Source organism: Pinus tabuliformis, chromosome 5_2 (genome assembly GCF_031772625.1).
Source record: "Pinus tabuliformis cultivar Carrire ecotype Pingquan chromosome 5_2, CPIR1, whole genome shotgun sequence".
In the NCBI taxonomy this organism is placed as follows: Eukaryota; Viridiplantae; Streptophyta; class Pinopsida; order Pinales; family Pinaceae; genus Pinus; species Pinus tabuliformis.
In genome coordinates, this window is record NC_142306.1 from 974,386,112 (window position 1) to 974,407,920 (window position 21,809).

At 39.5% G+C, this 21,809-nt stretch overlaps 1 protein-coding gene across 1 annotated transcript in view; it reads left to right on the top strand.

The window, feature by feature from the left end:
- The first annotated feature begins 221 nt into the window (after positions 1-221).
- Positions 222-21,809, top strand: part of LOC149162543 (uncharacterized) — a 55,164-nt gene continuing 33,576 nt past the window's right edge. The window contains exon 1 of the mRNA XM_089435216.1: positions 222-3,281. Within this exon, the coding sequence (XP_089291342.1) occupies positions 222-3,281 (3,060 nt within the window). The remainder of the gene's footprint in view (positions 3,282-21,809) is intronic.

Sequence of the window (21,809 nt, forward strand, 5' to 3'; positions counted from 1 at the left end):
CAATACCTTTTAGATTCAGTCCCTTGTGGATTCAGCAAGATGGTTTCCATGAAGTGGTTTCTGAAGCTTGGAATCGGCAGATCCTGGGATCTCCTTTCTATGTGTGGGAAGAAAAATTGAGGGGCCTTAAAAGAAAACTCAAGGAGTGGGCTAAAACTCTGAAAACACCCACTGCCAAGAGAAAAGATTCCTTAGAAAACCTTGATGCCCATCAATCTGCAATGGAGAAGTCTGTTATATCTCAAAATCTGATTCAAAGAGAAGTTGAGCTGCAAAAAACTCTCCATAGAGACAGTAGGGAAGAAGAGGAGTACTGGAGACAAAAATCCAGAAACTTATGGCTGCAGGCTGGCGACAAGAATACCAGTTTCTTCCACAAGCAAGCCGAAGCACGCAAGCAATTTAAATCTATTTCAGAAATTCGATCCCAAGATACAGTGGTCAAAGATTTTGAAGGCATCAAAAGTGCTGCTTACACATTCTTCAAAGAGCTTTATACGGCTCCTGAAAACCCTCCTTTAGACTTCCAAGCCTACCCCTTTGACCTAATCCCTCATTGTGTTCATGAATCTGTCAACGCTATGCTGACGGCTCCGATCAGCATGGATGAGCTCAAGAAGGCTTTGGACGGCATGGAGCCAGATAAAGCTCCCGGGCCTAATGGGTTCAATGCCAGATTTTTTCAAACTTGTTGGTCTACTATCAATAAAGATCTTTTGAGAATGATCAGGAAATCTCAAGCCTGTTCCAAGATTGGAGGTAGCACCAACTCGGCCTTTTTGGCCCTGATCCCGAAAGAAAAAGGAGCTGCTGATTTTGGCAGATATCGACCCATTTCACTATGTAACACCAACAATAAACTGATCACTAAAACAATAGCCAACCGTCTCAAGAATGTTTTGCCAGATATCATTCCGGAAAATCAAGGAGGTTTCATCAAGGGGAGAAAGATTCTGGACAATATTGTGCTGGTGCAAGAAGCAGTTCATTCAAGTTGTCATCGAAAAGGGAAAGGCATGGTGATAAAGCTTGATCTAGCAAATGCCTTTGACAGGGTGAAACATGATTTCCTCTATGCTGTTATGAAGAAATTGGGCTTCTCTATCTCCTTCATAAATTGGGTGAAAGCCTGCATCGGCTCCCCATGGATTGCGCCGCTGGTTAATGGCCGCTCAACAAAGTTCTTCAACGCATCAAGGGGCTTAAGACAAGGTTGCCCGCTGTCCCCGCTCCTCTACGCTATTCAAGCCTCTGTGCTTAGTTTCCAACTTGATAGCTGTCAACAAATCCAGACTCTGCCAGGACTCAGAATGGCTTCCAATGTTAAAGACATTAACCATGCCCAATTTGCCGATGATACTCTGTTGCTTGGAGGAGCGAGCATAAATTCTGCAAGATCCTTTAAGAAGGAGCTGGACATTTACAAGGAGGTCTCAGGCAGCAAGATAAACTACCGAAAAAGCACTATCTATGGCTGGAACTGCTCGGTCAAGGAACTGGCTGATATTGCCAGGCTCTTAGAGATGAAAGGAATTCAGACCTGGGAGTTTCTAAAATACCTGGGGATACCAATCTTCAAATCCACTCCCAAAGTTGCTCATTGGATGCCCCTGCTTGACAAACTAAAATTAAGAATTCAAGCTTGGGGAGCCACTTGGCTGAACAATGCGGGGAAGGTTGTCCTGATGAAATCCATTCTCACAAGCATGCCACTTTATCAACACTCCATTATGCTGGCTCCCAAAACCTTCATCAGTAAAATGGATAGTCTGCTGAGAAGATTCCTATGGGAAGGGGGGAAAAATAATGAAAAAAGACTCCATTTAGTTAAATGGGACACTATTAAAAAACCAATGCTGGAAGGAGGTCTCCAATTAAGAGATCTAGGTGCCCAGAATCTCTCCCTGGGCACCAAAATTATTTGGAATATTGTTGCTGGAAAGGCGAGCTGGAGTAAGAGAGTGTTGTGGAAGAAATACTTCAAAGGACAGCGGCTGAGGTGTTTGGACCAGCCTCCAAAAATCATTAAAGGTTCTCCGATTTTCAAACTCTGTCTTACTGCTATGGAACATTTCAGTCACAACCTTTACTGGATACCAGGTAATGGGAAAAAAATCAGAATCTGGGAAGATCCAATCCTCGGTGAACAGCCTCTGAATCAGGTTGAAGGACTGACAAACATTAAAAACTGGCTACAATCCAATAACCTGAACACCCTGTGGGACATTTCAAATTGGACAAATGATAATGGACGATGGTGGGATAGTTGGTACTTGGGAGAGATTCCCCAAAGGCTGCAGATTGAAGCTTCGCTTCTCTTAGATAAACTTCAAGGAAAATCTCCAATCAAAGCAACAGTTAAAGACAAAAGAGGGTGGGGCTCCACCTCTGGCAGCTACACAGTTTCTGAAGGATACAAAAGTATAACAGCTACTACTAATGTCCCCCCTGATCCTACTCAATGGAGATTTATTTGGGCCTTTCCTTCGCTTCCCAAAATCGACTTTTTCTGTTGGACGTTAGCCCATAACAGCATTCTCACCAGAGATAATTTGAGAAAACGTGGAATGGAAGGGCCATCCAGATGCCCTTTGTGTTTGTCAGAGGAAGAGTCGGCTAACCACCTGATGTTACTTTGCCCCTTTGCCCGTGAGGTCTGGAGGGGGGTCCTGAGATCAGGGGCTGTGGAGCTTCCTGGTAACATTCCTTTCCTGCTTCACAATTGGGCCAAATTGTCCCCGTTCAATCTTACAAAAAAATGCCTCCTCAAAACAGCCTGGATATGGATTCCTAAATTTACCTGCTGGAAGCTGTGGTTGGAGAGGAACAATAGGCTGTTCAGGGATGAAAAATGCAATCCTAGCAAAATCATTATTAAAATCCAAGCTTTACTGGGAGAGACATTGGACACCAAACATGGTTTAAGGAATGAAGCAGCTCTGGACAATGCGGAAGAGATTTGGCTCAAAGAACTTGTTCCAAACTATGATCCCAAAACCATACCTCCAGCTATCCATCAAGCTAACTGGGAAATTCGCCTGGAAGAACAGGAGTTTATCAAATGGCGGTCTGCTTTGGGGGAACACTGTCTTTTCTTCGACGGGGCCTCTAAAGGCAACCCCGGAGCTGCAGGTGGGGGTGGGGTTATTCTGAATCCAGATGGTTCAACTGAAATTCGGTTCCATTGGGGGCTGGGCATCGAATCCAATAACAGAGCTGAAGCTCTGGCTCTATGGCAAGGGCTCAAGCTGGCTATCAAAAGGAAACTACAGACTTTGTCAGTCTTTGGAGACTCCAGGCTGATTATCCAAGCATTGAACCTCAATTCAACTCCTTCGCAGATTCAATTAGCCTCCATATTCAAGAAAATCAAGTTAACTCTGCCCCAATTCTGGAAAATATCCTTTTTTCATATTCTGAGACATCTGAACAGTCAAGCTGACCTAGAAGCCAATCTGGGCTCTATCCGTTGCAGAAGATCACTGCTAGTTAACTCAGATGAATCGATATGCATCATCCCTTAATCTCCGAATGGAAGGGACTCTGCCTCCAAAGAAGCATGCTTAAGGATCCAGCTAAATTAGCAGGGGCGGGATACGAACGAGGAGAGCATTCTGTCCCTGAGAAAGGCATTAAAATCAGATTCATAAAAATTGCTATCCAACTGGACGTTTGGGCTCAAAGAATGGTAGCCAGTGGCGGTAAAGGATTGACCGCAAACAACAGAGAGGATCGAGCTGATTCGAAGATTTGGTTCTAGGTCTTTCTGGACTGACAAGCCATTAGTTGGGCAAACATCAGTTGGACTCCGGGCGGAGGAACAGAAGCGTCGTCGTTTGGGCAGTGGAAATTTCTAGGACTGATCCAATCTCAAATCCCATTTCAGCATAGTAAAATTACCCAGGCTCTCAGACCTGATGAGGCTCGAAATATGTGGAACGAATTCCCTATTTGATGTAATTTCAATACGCGGCAGCTGTTTTTCCGCTCAATAAAATCCATACCCGTTAAAGTCTAAAAAAAAACATAAGTGGATTCTCACAACCACCAACTACTTTAACAAATGGATAGATGCCACCCCTTCTAGAGTTGATACAATGTTGTCATTATTAAAGTCCTTGAGAATAATATTCTCTCCAGATTTGGTTGTCCTAGAAAACTCATCACCGATAATGTTGTAGCCTTTAAATCTAAAAATATGGCTGAATTCTACCATAAATACCACATTACTTTGGGATGTTCAACAACTTATTAGCCTCAGAGTAACGGTTTGGCTGAATCTTCAAATAAAAGTTTGGTAAACATCATCAAAAAGTTGTTAGAAGACAACAAAAAGCCTTGGCATAACAAGTTGGTCAATGCACTTTGGGCTCATAGACTTACTACTAAAAAATCAATTGGCATGTCCCCATACCAATTGGTCTATGGAATGGATGCAATTTTTCCATCCTCCTTAGGAGTTCCAGTCATGAAGATCATTCAAGAAGTGCAAGTTGAACCCAATGATGTACAGAGAAGGATTAATCAAACTATCTAGTTACAACAGTCCAGAGAGGAACTATACAATAAGACCCAAGTTATTCAAGAAAATATTAAAAAGTTATTTGACAGAAGAACAAAAGCTGATGATTTTAACATTGGGGACCAAGTTTTGAGATGGGATTCCAAGAGAGAGGACAAAGGCAAACATGGAAAGTTTGACAATATTTGGAACGGGCCATATATTGTTCATGATTTCAGGGGAAATAATGCATTTTTCCTTAAAGAGCTAGATGGAGCCGAGATACCTAGAGGTCCTGTAAATGGCAAGATGTTGAAGCACTACTTTTTTTATCCTACATATTTTTCGTACATCATTGTAAATATCATAGTCTTTATGGTTTTGATTGGGTAACTTATTAACAAAGGTTGAAGCCCGTAGTGAATGCCCTAAGCCTGGATTGATGAGGTACCAATAGTATCTCAAAACAACAAAGAAATCAGATGAAGACATTAAAGACATGGATTACTTAAGGCAACTGATCATATGTTCTTGACACTTCACGGGGAGAAGTGCCATCCCCAGCTGGAGCCATTGTTAGGGTCCTATAAATTACAGGATCTCAAGGTGATTGAGTGTTTTGTATTTGTGATTTCATATTGTACATAAATTTCAATATTCAAATGATTTTCAAAAATATATGAAAAAGAAAATGAAAAGAGGGTATGTTAAGAAAATAAATAAATAAAAAGGAAATAAGAAGCCCACCAAAAGAAAAAATAAAAAAATAAAACGGAAAGTGTTGCAAGTCTAAATGCCACTACTGATAAGTTAGTTCTTTTAATTTATTATCAAATAAGGTTGTGTGAAAATTGTTTTTGAATGCCACAATGACTAAAGTTCTATTTAGATCATACATTTTAATCATGATTGAGCACATTTAAATTTTTGTTGAATAGGTTAGTGAATAAAGATTTACCGAACAACTTAATCTTGGTAAATCAATAGCTAGGTAGAAATAAAATTGATTCAATAGTTTAATCTGAATCAATGGTGAGATAAGTGATAGCATAAGGTAGATTTTCATAAAAGAAAAATGATTTGGGTCTTCTAGTTTAAATGCACCCTGCAAATCAAGAAGAGAAAATGTTAGCCTAGAAAAAGAGTTGAAATAAGAAAGGGTACGTAGAAGCACAATGATGATTTCAGGACAAGCATGAAAGATTTATCCTAAGTTGAATTTCAAATATACTTTCATGCACAGAAAAATGAAAAAGGATTAAATTTTTACCCTAAAGTCCGATATATCAAATAATATTTGGTATATTATTCCATTATTCCCAAAGTTTTGTTACCCCAAAATCACACCTCCGCTCATATTTTTCATCCATCTGCCTCCCCCACTACACATACAATCATACCCCAATAAATACATTTTCCTACCCCACTATATGCCCCATCACATCACGATAATATCCTGTCACATTTCCCCTCATTCGCGCCCACCTCTTAACATCCGACAGCCTACATTACGTTTCGGCACCCCTTCACCGTCTGAACTTTACCATCGGGGAGGGGGTCCGAAATGGGTGGTATTGAAAGCTACCCCCACCGCAACATGGTGTCATATTGTGTTTTCAGATGCCCCCTTGGTTGAAACTATTAACCACCTATCCCCCCCACCTCCTCTGAAAAGTGGTTTCTTCACCATCCGATACCGCTGCTCTATCCGTTACGCTCCTGCCAATCCCCTCTCCTCACCTCATCCGCTTGTTTCTCTCGCAAATCACATCTTCTCCCTCCAAAATCAATCCGTTGAGTAGTTAAATTACTTAACTGTTAATCCAATGAAACCGCGCCACCATCAACGAGAAAGCTAGAAGATTATAAAGTCCCTCCTTTCACCCATTCACCAGTTATTACTTTTATACACTTCCATTTCCATTATTCTGTTACAAGTTTGCCAATTCAAACTGCACCTGTTTCACCCGGCCAAGCATCATATATGCTAACTTTTGTTTAAGCTAGCGCCTCTGTTTCCTGTTATCTTGAACCCAATTCCATCTCTGCACACTGTAACCTGCACAATCTAGATTTCACTAGTGTTTTTAGCTTTATCCAATCATGCCTCTGAAAGACAAGGGACAAGAAGAACCCATGAGTCCTCTGATCCACCCTCCCATTGATTTTCACCATATTCCCTTGGTGGACAGAGACTACAAAATTCATGAAACCCTATGCAAGTTTGATCTATTTGAAATGTATTGTTGGCTTGAGGACAAGTTCATTGATAAGTTTGATGATATTCAACCGTGGGAATCCAATTTGCCCCACTGTATATTTCCCCGTACCCACAGCACCCCTGAATTCGTCATGAAATGGCATGCTTGTTATCTACCTATCCAAAGAGTTGTTATTGCCCCTACTCAAGAAATTCTATTCACCATAACTCCCCAAGCTATAGACTAAATGATGCAAGATCCTAAAATAGAGAATGCCACTACTTTCTCTCATGAAGCACTTATTGAATTATATTAGAAACTGGAATTTGCAAAAATAGCTAAAACCCTGGATATTTTCTTGACTTAAGATGCCCCATTACCCAAGAAAAATCCTCCCTATCTGTTATCACTCAGGTTGTTGCCTAAAGTTGTAGGAAAGGGAATACGGCCGAGGTAACCACAGACCAATCTTTTAGATACAGATTCTAGCCAATCTGCATCCAGAGAGGGCTCTCTCTTTATGATTTAGCTATGTTTGAGGTATATTAGGCTAGTTATGAAGTGCAAGGGTTTTGTTTAGAGTTTGGTTGGAAGGATGGGGACTCAATAGAACAGTGAGGTAAAGCTGAAACATTTCAGTCCATTGGGCATGATGGAGTCAAAGAAGGATGGCTTCCTGGGTTAGGTTTCTTATTAGAGGATTTATCACAAAGCAAGGTACTCAAATATGGAAGAATTTATAGGCTGGAGTTAGATGGAATGGAGTCAATGGGTGAAGGGAAATTAAGAATCCTTCATCACGTTGATAGAGGGAAAATGGATGATTACTGCTAAAGAGAAACTAAGGATTCCTTAGCTAATATTCAAGATGAAAGAACCAGGGGAAAACAGGAGCAATTAAGAATTCACTATTCATGCTGATTCTGAAGAAAACATTAATAATAACAGAGACTGAACATAGAGTGCATACAAGCAAATTCTGAGTTATTCTTTTTCTCTATTATTTAGATCATGAAACATATATGATATAGTAAACACAAAAAACTGTAAGACACAAGTTAGAAGGGACTTATTGATCCATAAAACGATTCAAGAATTCTACAACATGGTCCTTAGCATCAAATCTTCATCCAGTGAGCTAGACAAAATGGTTCCAACAGCCTTTTTATTTCCAAAAATTGTTCAGTTTTACAGTCAAGGCTATGAACATCCACCACCAACCAACCAAATTCTAAACAAAACCCTTGCACTTCATAACTAGCCTAATATCCCTCAAACATAGCTAAATCATAAAGAGAGAGCCCTCTCTGGATGCAGATTGGCTAGAATCTGTATCTAAAAGATTGGTTGGTGGTTACCTTGGCCGTATTCCCTTTCCTACAACTTTAGGGAAAAACCTGAGTGATAACATCATTGGCAACTTCGCTAGGGATCTGAATAATTGTTTGTTACTGTTGTTTAATTGTTTTAAGAGCTACAAATGGAGCCTAAAGTTAGCCAGGTAGCCTTTGAAACTACTTTTGCTATGCAATTGCAGGAGTAAATAAAAGTTGCTTTAGTCTATCTCCAGTCTAGTTTTAGGCTTTGAACAGTTGTCTCAAATACTTGATCAGTTCCCTATTTCAATAGATCTTTAGGAAAATTCAAAACTCCCATATTTTAAAACTTCCTAGAAAGATACTGTCAAAAGTTGTATCCTTCAAATATTTCAAGAAAAACCAAAAATATATTCAGAAGCTGGCTCCAAAGAAGAAGATTTGTTACACTAGATCAAATCCAGATCCAAATCCCCCACCTATGTTTCAAAATCCTAATCTGATTCCTAAGAACCTTAGAAGCCAGCAGAACCTTATCCAATCTGAGCTTACTCCTGGAAAAGCACCAGTCCTTTCTACCATTACTATTGCTTCTCCTAGTTCACCATCAGCACTTCAAACCATCTTTTCCACTCCCCCATCTACAACATATATTTCAACTGGTATCCCTATTCTTCCAGTTGTTACACTCATCTCTGCAAACATGGCAAACTGATATGCTCCCCTGCAATTACCGACAAATCCAAGGGCTATGCCTCAAGATTATCAAAGAAAAATCACCTATTTTGATGGTACTGGCACTTACACAGCTCAACAACACACCAAGAAATGATGGACTATTTTGAGAACTATGAGATTGATGATGATGATGTAAGAATGAAAGTCTTTGTCAATGATCCACAGGCTCTTTATCAAACCTTATTAAACAGATGGGAAAAGAAAAAGGATCCTCTCCACATTTTATCAGAATATGAAAACTTAAAGAGAGGTCCACAAGAAACTGTTCAGGATTACTGCACCAGATTTAACAATGTATACAATGCTATTCGTCAGAATCTCAGGCCCCCGCCAGACTTGGCCTTGATCAAATTTCCTGATGCATTTGACTCTGACATGGCATACCATCTTAGGGAAAGGGCTCCTCAAAGCCTAGAAGACATGAAAAGTATAGCTGTCAGTGTTGAGGCCAACCTAATTTCTAAACGAGCTCAGGCCAGAGCTGAGAGGAGGGTACCCATCAAAGAAGAACCTTCTGCCTTGGAACAAAAATTAGATGCTATCATTAAAGGAATGGACAGACTTGGTGATAGAGTAGAAACAATTGAGAGAAAATCCCCTTGGGATGGTCAACCAAGCAACACTGGAAGAAACCCAAATTTAAAAAAAAATCAGAATCCCAATACTGGAAAGGCTGGCCCTGACCAAAACATTAGACCTCCATTCCAAGAAAACTATGCTGGATCTTCAACTTCTAGTGAACCAACAGAAGACACTAAAATTAACTTAATGGCACTCAGTAGTGAACAACAAATTTTCTTAACCCAAGAAGACCAAGAAGCTCACACTCTTAATCAGTTCCAAATCCAATCAGGGGAATCATTTGATTTTAGGGAGGGATATGACACAACCATCTATGAAGTTCACAAGCAATATAATCTGAGAAGTAGGAGAATAGATGTCCCTGATGACAATAAATAGAAAGAAACTAAACAATCTAGCAAAGCTAAAATCAAGAACCCTCCTATACAAACTCCTCCTAAAGCAATTCCTAACCCAAACAGTCCAATAGTTGAAGATGTTTCAGATAATCAACAACCTAATAAACAGTCTTTAGCTTCCATTCCTTCCAAAGAAATTGTGGGAGAACCTCCAGAAATTGACATAGAAGCAACTTTAGCCCATAGCACTACTCCTGATAAAGGAAAAAGCATTGAAAAAACAACAAAAAAAGAAAATCTCACTGCCCGAAATGAAAAAATTCAAACAGAAAAACCTTTCAACCTTGAGACCGAAATAGGCAAATTGAAGATAGCAATTCCACTATCAGAATTGGCTAAACACGATGTCTATAGAGAACAAATCAGCGGATCACTTCAAATTTCAGAAAACAGAGATGTAGTAAATGTCCTTGATGACCAACCAGAATTAATTTTTTGCCCTGAAGTAAACAACAAATCGGTAGAGAGGGGGGTCCCTCCTTTCTATGTAGGTCTGAATATTCATGACAAAATACTACACAATGCAATGTTCGATTCTAGAGGTTCCCATAATTTAATGCCCAAATATGTAATGGAAAAGTTGGACCTAGATATCACCAGGCCATACAAAGACTTGTTCTCTTTTGATTCAAGCCAGGTCAGATGTCTAGGATTGATCAAAGATTTATGTGTATCATTAGTTCAATACCTTGCCAAAACAATTTTAATGGATGTAGTGGTAGCTGATATTCCACCAAAATATGGCATGTTGTTGTTTAGATCTTGGGGTGCAAAGCTCCAGGGATATTTACAGTTGGACATGTCCTATGCTACCATTTTAGTATTTGGCCAGCCAAAGAGATTGTACCGAGAAACTTTGATGAAATATGTGTTGAGCAGCCAGGGGAAACCCTAGAATTTTCCCATCTATTCCATGCATTCTGATATGGACTCCTTCATCGTATACAATGCTGAAATTTACCCTCCAACTGATGACAAGGCTTTAGCATTAGCACAAAAAAAAAAACATAAATGTAAAATCTAGTGTTCAAATTCAAGAGATTTCTGTGAACAATGGTATATGAGACATACAAGGGAAACCACATGAAAATGAAAATCCAAATCTCCCTAGCAAGCAAATTTCTAAGACTCCTCATGCTGGCTATAATCATGAAATCCTATGGTATTTGGAATTTGATGGATCTGTCAATAAACTAGGAGCCGGAGTAGGAATTTGGATACATGATATGGAAAATGATCATGCTGAAAGGCATGCATACAGGTTGAATTTTAGGTGCACTAATAACATGGCTAAATATGAAGCCCTCTTGCTAGGACTTAAATTGATCAAAAGTCTAGGGGCAGTTAGGGTATCAATTTTGGGAGACTCTGATTTAGTTATTCAACAAATGAAAGGAAACTTCCTCACAAATGATCTCAGATTAAGGTCTTATAGAGGGGCAGCAATTGAAATACTCAATACCTTTCTTGAAACTCAGCTTGCCAAAATTCCAAGGAAACACAATTTGCATGCTCACAATTTGGCAACATTCGCCAACACTTGTAAACTACCATTTGAGCCTAATCATCATTTTACAGTTGAGATTAAACACCGGCCAACTATACCTGACAATGTAAAAAACTTGCAAGTGTTTGACAACGACACTCAATTTAATAATTTCCTGACCTTAAAAGAAGAATTTTTCAGCGCTTATATAGACACGGACACTATTTGTGAAGTTGATCAAATAGAAAAAGTTGAAACACACATTTCAGCTGAAACGACAACTCAAATACTACATCCAACGAAATTTACCAGCAAAGAGTTGCAAGAGCTTAAAGAAATAGACGTTGATGAAATTATTGGAGGAGAATCTGAAGTTATTAATTTAAAGGACAATTATTTACCCACAGGATTAACTCCTCTGGAAGACATTTTTGATTCTAATGATATCCCAAGGAAGCCCAAAATGCAGCCTCTAAATCTAGAAATTGAGGACTGTAACATAGGGACTGAACAAAATCCTAAAATGATAAAATTGTCCAAAACTCTTCCTCCTGACCAAAAGCTTAAATATGTTGAACTGTTCAAAGAATTCCAGGACGTTTTTGCATGGAGTTGTGAAGATCTCAAATCTTATGATACTTCTGTGATTTAGCATACAATACCCCTCAAAGAAAATTAGAAACCTTTCAAGCAAAAACTCAGAAGGGTCAACCCTGTACTCCTCCCTCTAATTGAAAAAGAAGTCAAAAGAATGTATGAAGCTGGGATAATTGCACCCATTAGATTTTTAGAATGGGTCTCCAATTTAGTGCCCACTAGGAGGAAAACAGGAGAAATCAGACTGTGTGTTGATTTAAATAAAGTCTCTTTAAAGGACCACTACCCCTTACCTAAGATGGACCACATTTTACAAAGGGTAGTAGGTGCCTCTAGAATCTCACTTTTGGATGGGTTTTCAAGCTTCAACCAGATTCTAGTTCACCCTAATGATCAAGAAAAAACTGCTTTTACAACTCCATGGGGAACTTTCAAATTTGTGAAAATGCCATTTAGACTCAATAATGCAGGGGCAACCTTCCAACATGCAATGGACATAGCTTTTGCTAAAGAAATTCATGATTTTCTAGTCATATACTTAGATGATCTCACTATGTTTTCCAAATTAGATCAGCAGCACCTAGATCATCTGAGGCAAGTGTTTTTAACCTGCAGAAAATATGGTATATCACTAAATCCAAAAAAGTCATTATTTGGCCTAAAAGATGGCAAACTGTTAGGTCACATAATCTCAAGAGATGGCATCAAAATTGATCCTGACCGAATACAAGCCATTTTACAAATACCACATCCTAGAAATGTCAAAGAACTCTAAGCTTTCCTAGGGAAAATCAATTTTTTAAGAAGATTCATACCCAACTTGGCTGAATTAATTAGATTGTTGAATAATATGCTGAAAAAAGATTCCAAGGTCAAATGGACATTAGAAGCCAAACAGGCATTTGAAGAAATCAAGATAGCCTTGACCAAAACACCAGTCCTTACAAGCCCAAAATTTGACAGAGACTTCATAATATTTTCATTTGCATCAGAACACACTATTGTTGTCGTTTTGCTACAGAAAGATGATCAAGGATGTGAAAAACCCATAGCCTTCTTTAGCAAAGCACTGAGGGATGCACCTCTAAAATACCTAATCATGGAAAAACAGGCTTATGCACTTGTGAAAGCCATCAAAGATTTCAGAGTCTATATACTATACTCTCATATAATAGCTTATGTGCCAAGCACTGTTGTCAAAGATATCCTAACCCAAGAGGGGATTGAAGCAAAAGAGGTAAATGGATTGCTACTATGTTAGAATATGATATTGAAATAAAACCTACAAAGCTTATAAAAGGACAGAGATTGGCTAAACTCTTGACTGAAACCAATTTCCAAGCCCTAGATATTAATGAAATGGATAATGAACAGGAGATGGCGACTCCACAAATCAGCCAGGCCTTCCTAGAATCACCTTGGTATGCTGATATATGTTATGTATTATTAAACCTGCAGGCTCCTCCAGGGTTATCCAGAACAAAGAAAAGGTTTATAAAAATGAAAGCTTTAAGGTTTTGTATTTTAGATGGCACTCTTGTTTGGAAAAATCATGAAGGTGTTCTATTAAATTGTCTAATAAAAGATGAAGCTGACAAGGTACTCAAAGAATTTCATGCAGGGGACTGTGGTGGACATTTGTACTGGAAATCAACTGCTGATAAAATCCTAAGGGCTAGATTTTACTGGCCCACCTTGTTTGCTGATGTCAAAAAATTTGTTACTACTTGCCATAAATGTCAAATTTTTGAAGGCAAGAGGAAACTTCTGCCTCTACCCCTTAAACCAATTTCCACTGAAAGACCATTTCAACAATGGGGTTTAGATTTCATTGGGGAAATTCACCCTCCCTCTTCTGGCCAGCATAAATGGATTTTGACTGCCACAGATTATTTCACCAAGTGGATAGAGGCCATCCCTTGTAGACAAGCCAATGATTCAGTGATCATGCAATTCCTAGAAACCAACATCCTGTCTAGATTTGGTTGTCCTGAAAAGATTATAACTGACAATGTTGCTGCTTTTAAATCCAAGAGAATGATCAATTTCTGTCACAAATACCACATTACCTTAGGCCACTCCACAGCCTATTACCCCCAAGGTAATGGTCTAGCTGAGTCATCCAATAAAAGCCTGATGAATATCATTAAGAAAGTATTGGAAGAAAACAAGAAAAATTGGCATAAGAAGCTTATAAATGCATTATGGGCAGACAGACTGACTACCAAGAGATCCATTGGAACTAGTCCATATGAGCTTGTCTATGGTATGGAGGCTGTATTTCCCTCCTCCTTGGGAATACCTGTAATGAAATTGTTGCAAGAAGTTCAAATACAACCAAATGACATCCAGAGAAGAATAAATCAGACTATACATTTGCAGCAGACTAGAGAAGAGGTATATCAAAGATCTCAAGTGCTACAAGAAAAACTCAAGAAGATATTTGATAAGAGGACTAAGGCAGAGGATTTTTTCATAGGAGACAAAGTTCTGAAATGGGATTCCAGAAGAGAAGATAAAGGAAAACATGGGAAGTTTGACTTCCTGTGGAAGGGACCTTTTATTATTCAGGCCTCACAGGGAAACAATACCTACTTTTTGAAAAGCCTGGATGGTACAGAAGCAGAAGATGGACCAGTTAATGGTCGGATGCTGAAACATTATTTTGATCCAGTTTGTTGATATGTCAGGACTCTAACTTGTACATAACGATGCTTAGTTTCTGCAGTTTATTACAGCAATAAGAATGGGAAGGAATGTGTAGGAAATTTTGAGGAACAGTCAAGGAACTTTACCACCTTTTTTGTGTTACCTTTTTTTTAGTTTACCAGAAATTGTAGAAGACTTGGGAGCTGAAAATATGAGAACAAACATTTAGACAAACTATCCAAAACAGAGGTGTAATTGTTTGGATCAGCTCATGAGAGATGTGTATATTTTACATGGTCCTCTGTACAGTTTGTTTACTTACAGCAAAGGAAGATTCTGAATGTAGCAAGAATTATACATAAGGCCATCTGACCTGCTATTCTTGAATTTTCACCAGGAAAAGCCATCCCCAAGTGGAGCCAGTGTTATGCTCCTATACCAATAGGTGTCATATTTCATGATTGACTGGTAAAAATCCCTAATATGTTCATCCTTTCCCTGCTGCAAAGGTTCCATATTTTGAAAAAATAAAAAAACTTAAAAAATGTAAAGAGGGTATGCCCTAAAAGAAAGATCAAAGGGCAAAAAGAATGAAATGGTAAAAAAAGAAAAGAAATGAACCCCAAAGAAAAGGACCAGGAAAGTGTGCTAGTCCAAAATGCCACTACTATTCTATTTTTTGCAAAGAATCTCATTATGTGCAGTTGGTTAACTCTTGCCACAGTTGATGAATGACCAAACAGCTTAATCTTGGCCAGCTCATCTTTGAATTTCCTGCTTTAGAGATAGGGGATAAATTTGTTCAAACTGTTCAATCTTGGTAGATAAGTAGTTAGGTAGAGAAGCAAAGGAGCTCAATTGTTAAACCTGAGTCGTTGGATGTGATAAGGGCAGATCTAGATAGGGTTGCAATGAGGGTTTGCTAGTTTAAATGCACCCAAAGGAAAAGGAAGAAAAAATGTTAGGTATAATAGGCTGGGTAGGCAGTTTTGGTGTTGCAGAAGCATGCTTATGATTAATCTTTGTTTCTCAAGAGGTTCATCTTATTGTTATCATAAGTACAATGGCAATTGTTTGGCTACAAATCAAGTGAGGCATGACTAACTTCCCCTCACACTTCTCCCAAAATCACTTATTAACCCCCCCAAGGATATTGAGATCTGCTCAATACTCCTAAATCACCCCATTTCATGAAAAAGCCTGAGTAAAATAACATTCTTGCTTTAGAAAAAGAAACCACATTTCTTGTGTAAAAATCCCTGTTTTCCTGTTAAGCCTAAGTTGTTAAACATTATAACTTAGCGCTTATTTTCATATCAATTTTTCATACTAACTGTAACTTTATTATATAATTCCCACATAATTTGTTCCCCCTGCCCGTATTATGTATATAAAAGAAAAACCCCAAGATTTTATTATCCCCACCACCGGCTAAATTATAGCCATATGTCAATGTTTACAGGGGATTCAAGGTTTATCCGAAACCTTGTGAATAACCCTATCAGCGCGACCTCGGGATTAATTAACCACCCAGGTTAATTAATAACCTTACTAAACCCTCCCCGCGCACAAATATTCAAAGATTAATTAACATCTGGTTAATTAACAGTTTAAACATCCCGTAGCCAATCAAACTACCCCCGATATATTTAAATCAACGTTTATTATATTGGGCCCCGCGCCGTAACCCTGAGCCACCTCAGACCTCTGCCAACCATTAGATCTGGGCCCATGCATCGGATGGCTCACAATCATATCGCGCTCCCCCTTCTGCCCGACCGTTAACTTCCGGGGAGCCGGTGGTATTACCGCCGTACCTGGGACACGTGGCGCTCTCCCACCATGCTCGCGGCCCCTCCTCTCGAAACCACCTTAGCTCATAAGCGGTGCAGGCCAATACCACTTATCGCCCTCCTGCTGATGTCACTGCCACATCAGCATCCGTACCCCCGCGTCACAACAAAATGTCACACCCCGATGATGTCATCCGACCGAAAAGCGCCAAAAGCCCCACGAAGCCAATTTTTGTTAAAAACTCGTAAAATTGTCATTTTCGTCCATTTTCATTCGTTTGTTTCGTGAGACTGTTGCATGTAAACTACGTCCAAGCAACTGCAGAAGTGTCCAGTCCACCACCCGACCAAACAAATTTCAGCATCCTGCTTCGCAACTCATCAGTCAACCTGCAAATTACACTCGTTTGCCTCCAAGATACAGTTATTTACCCCGTCTCACCTCCCAAACCTGTATTTTCGGTTTTCCTCTGTAAATTATACCTATAAGAGCCAAATTCAAACTGAAGCAGTCCATAATTGCTATCCCAAGGCATCCAGAACTACTCTTTTGCTCTTTTTTCCACAGAAACTTGACCTCTGGTTTATAAACACAGAGAACTGAACATGGAAGCCCCTATGGCCCTTAATGTAATGCCCCTCAATGCACCTCATAAAGACCAGAATCAACTACCCTTGGCCGACAAAGATTTCCAAATAAAAGACCCATCTCGTTGCCAAAATCTCCTTCATTATTTTGCCTAATCAGAAATAGTCATCTGAACAACTCTGATATCTATGGAATATGGGAATCCAGTCTCCCCAGGTATTACATTCCCTCAGTAAATGTGTTCCCAGATATTATTCGCCACTGTTGTGCCAATTATGACCTTGTCAGTAAAGTAATTATGACCCCATCACAAACTGTTCTCTTTTACATAACTGCTGAATCTATCAATGAGATGCTACACTTCCATCCAGTTCAGCCTCTTGCTCCTCTTTCCATGGGATTTTTGCTTGAGCAAGGCTCTCAACTGTCCAGTGCAGAAATAACCCGGATTGCTAGGTTATTCATGAAACCAGATTGCCAGCCCCAAGGCCCACCTCCTTATTTATATGTCTGGTTCAATGAGACTGGAAGAATTATTCTTGACATGATATCAGTGATCTTGGGATTTAGGTCCAGTGAATATGTGGATGAGATTGTCCTGGTTCTATTATCCACCTTTACTCCAGGACAACCCCCTGCTATTAAGTATGACTATGCCTCTTTCATTGCTGACAAAATCCATGCTCAATTTATGAATTTGGAAAGAGAAGGAGTGTTTAAATACACAACTTTCATATACCATCTGTTGTTATATTATCACCCAGACAGTTTTTTGTTTCCCATCAGGAAATTGGATTCCAAAGGAGAGAGGAGGTCTGTAATCTTTTGGACCTCAGTCTTCCACAAGGTTGGTGAATCCCCTTATACCTACTGTGAATTCATTGACGGGTTTGTACATCCTGCCTCCACTCTATTGATAGGAGCTCCTCCTCCTAGGCTCTCTGGTGACATAAAGAAGATTTTACAACTCTCCAAAAACTACAGGATAGGTGACTAGTACTTCTACCAGGATCACACTGAAATTAGGATATATGGCTGTGAACTGTGCCCTTATAAGCTGCCCAAATATGTGCCCATGAGACTATTTGCACTGGAGTATTTCAAGCAACTTATCAATGTAGATTTAACTCACTTTTGCAATGTAAAGAAAAAGGCTCAGCTGAGAATAAGAAACCAGTTAGGCCCTTTTATCATTAACAAGAGGGAAGCATGGGAAGATGCTGATAAGATATTAGGGGAAGACCTTAAATTGAAGAAAAGCTTCTGGTGGGTGCCATATGACCCAAATAGCTTTATAAATGACAGAAAAGTAAGAAACTGACTGTCAACTTACATACATCATAGGATCCCTGAGGTAGAACAATATGCTAATCAGGATGAGTGGGTAGAGGGTACATTAATAGAAGAACTTACTCAGCAAGAAAAGATGGAACAAGCTATGAAAGATTTAGAAAAGACCCTTGACCTGGACTCTTTTGGACAGGTATCTTTCAAGCTACCTTAGCAAACCAGAGTAGGTACTTCCTCTGCTGGAACTTCACAGCAACCTGTACAGGAAATCAGTGCCCCAGCTACAGGGTCTTCAAAGGGCAAGGAAGTAGTAGACACAGAGCAACGAGCAATGACTGACCAGCAGGAGCAAATTCCTCCAGTACAAACTAAAGCACCAGAGATACCAGCGTTACAGACTCCTCTAAATGAGGAAAAGGGCAAGAAAAGAGATAGAGAAGAAGCCACACCCATCAGTGGACCTGCAGAACAGCCAGGTGCAAAAAGGCAAAGACTGAATCCTCTATCTGAAGAGGAAATCATTGAAGAAACAATAGAAAGCCTAAGAGGTGAGAGGGCAACCAGCCCACAGACCTCCCCAGTGATAGACACATCAACCAGCTCACACAGGCAAGAGCTAGAAAGGTAGCATAGTGTGGAAGTTTCATCCACTAGGCCACCAAGTAAGCAGACCTCTGATATCAAAAGAACATTCACAGACATAAAGACTAAAATGATCCATTGAGGCTACAAATTTATAACCAATATCTTAAGATGGCCCCCACAAAACAGCAAAGATTAATCTCAGCATATGACATTAAAGAAGGGAAAATGATCATGAGTTACTTCAAGCCCAAGGTGCAACAACCACAATCGACAGCTGATTATATCAGGACAAATCTAGAAGTTTTGTCCAAAGACATTCATCCAATAGACCAGATTGAGCTGCACAAACAGACCAGAGAGATGGTGTATTCCACGCTAGCTGATAAAGCAATGTTGGCTCATAAATTGCAAAATTCCTTAAATAATACCTCTGCTCAGTTGGACTTAGAGAAAGCTTCTTCTCTAGCAAAGGACAACAGGATAAAATCCTTGGAAGATATTATCATTGAACTGGGACATGATCCCAAAGATGCCAAAGGCATAAAAGCACTAATGAGGAAAAAGGAAGAGGACATTGCTGCCCTCAGAAAATAGCTCAAAATGCCTCCTTCTATGCATCCACAAACAGCAGATGTTGTACAGCAAAAGTCCGAAGAGGACATGATGGACCTGCTCATGAGGTTGAACAAGAGATTGAGTGAGACAGAGCAGGCATTGGAGAAAGCACTACAAGAAAAGCAGGGAGAGTCGACCTCCCAGCCACCTGAAGTAGCTCCAATAGTCACAACTTCCCCTTCCACAGTTATAACAACAGTGCCTCCCACTGTCCCGGCATCAACAACAAAAATCACCACAGGTACCTCAGCAACAGCAACAGGCAGCAGCACTACTATGACCACAGAGCAATTAATAAAAGCCATGGAGGAGTTGAAACTCCAAGTATCAGAGCTAAAACAAGTCAAAGAAAAATTGGCAAAGGTTGAGCAGAGCTATGATAAATCCAAGATGAATGTGGCAGAGAAAACAAGGGAAGTCAAAGCATTGGAAAACAAGGTAAGAGCCTTGGAAAAGGATCTCTCTCTACATAAGCCTCTGGCAGAAATCAGAGGAATTTTGTGGACCAACATCACTCAATCCCTTAGTGATGTATGGAGATCTATTCAAACCATTTATGAATAGATTGATTTGATAAGAGTGGCCCAAGTGGAAATTCAGAAAACAAGAGCCTTATTGGGATAGATGCCTGAGCAAGCTAACAGGCTAATACATTTTTTGAATACCAAGACCAGTGAAGAACTGGAAGCACTAGATATCAGAGACAGAACAGGTACCATTCTGGACATCAAGAGAGTTCTAACCATGAGAACTCTAATGCAAAACTTGGACAGAAGATGCCAGGACATGCAGGTAGAAATTGATTCTTTCACAGAAAAATTTACAGTCCTGCATCAAAAAGGTTTGCCAAGTCCTTTGGGAAATAATGATCGTCTGATGAAGCACAAGGACTATGTACATAAATTAAATACATATGTTGCTAATCAAGCTAATGCATCTTCAAGCACTTCAGGAGAAAATGCGCTTCCATCTGGCTAGTCCCCCTGGAAAATCTATTCTACATAGAGCATGAGGTGAAGCATTTGTTCACCATCCCACCTAATTTCTTCAGGTACATAGAGACTGAAGAGACTTTAAGGAAGCTACAGAGACATAAAATACCAGGACCAGAATGGTGGCAAAGCATGTAAGAGATCCTGTAAATTTATCTTTGGTCAATGCAAAATTGTGCACCATCTGCCATAATATGGAGAACAAAAATAAATCATGGTCCTGCGGGTCAAAGGGCATCACATCAGCGTTAAAGGGTGTCTGGCCAAGGCAGGATAACCAGCACAAAGGATCAATGGAAGATAGCTGGGAACCAACCTGCGACACCTACCTCCAGTACATCTCATAAAGACAGATCAACCAACGCAACATGAATTTATTGCATCAATTTATTATCTCCCTGTTTTCGAGACTGTCTGTCTCTATCTATGTAAAAGAAGCATTAATTGTTAGCAGATATTCTTTCTATCAGATATTTTGTATGATATCTTGACATTTTTGTATAAAACCCCCCCAGACGAAGTATTTGGGGTTGGTTGGTGGTGGATGTTCATAGTCTTGACTGTAAAACTGAACAATTTTTGGAAATAAAAAGGCTATTGGAACCATTTTGTCTAGCTCACTGGATGAAGATTTGATGCTAAGGACCACGTTGCAGAATTCTTGAATCATTTTATGGATCAATAAGTCCCTTATAACTTGTGTCTTATAGTTTTCTATGTTTACTATATCATATATGTTTCATGATCTAAATAATAGAGAAAAAGAATAACTCAGAATTTGCTTGTTTGCACTCTGTGTTCAGTCTCTGTTATTATTAATGTTTTCTTCAGAATCAGCATGAACAGTGAATTCTTAATTGCTCCAGTTTTCCCCTAGTTCTTTCATCTTGAATATTAGTTAAGGAATCCTTAGTTGCTCCTTAGCAATAATCATCCATTTTCCCTCTATCAACGTGATGAAGGATTCTTAATTACCCTTCACCCATTGACTCCATTCCATCTGACTCCTGCCTATAAATTCTTCCATATTTGAGTACCTTGCTCTATGATAAATCCTCTGATAAGAAACCTAACCCAGGAAGCCATCCTTCTTTGACTCCATCATGCCCAATGGACTGAAATGTTTCAGCTTTACCTCACTTTTCTATTGAGTCCCCATCCTTCCAACCAAATTCTAAACAAAACCCTTGCACTTCATAACTAGCCTAATATACCTCAAACATAGCTAAATCATCAAGAGAGAACCCTCTCTAGATGCAGATTGGCTAGAATCTGTATCTAAAAGATTGGTCTGTGGTTACCTCGGCCGTATTCCCTTTCCTACAACTTTAGGGAACAACCTGAGTGATAACACTATCCATCCTCCATTTTCCCTGAGAGAGCCACGAAAATCATCACAGTCATATTCTACCTCCTTGTTTATTAGTCAGATCAGTGGGTAGATGAGGCTATTATAGGCTTCCTTTCTATTTTGTCT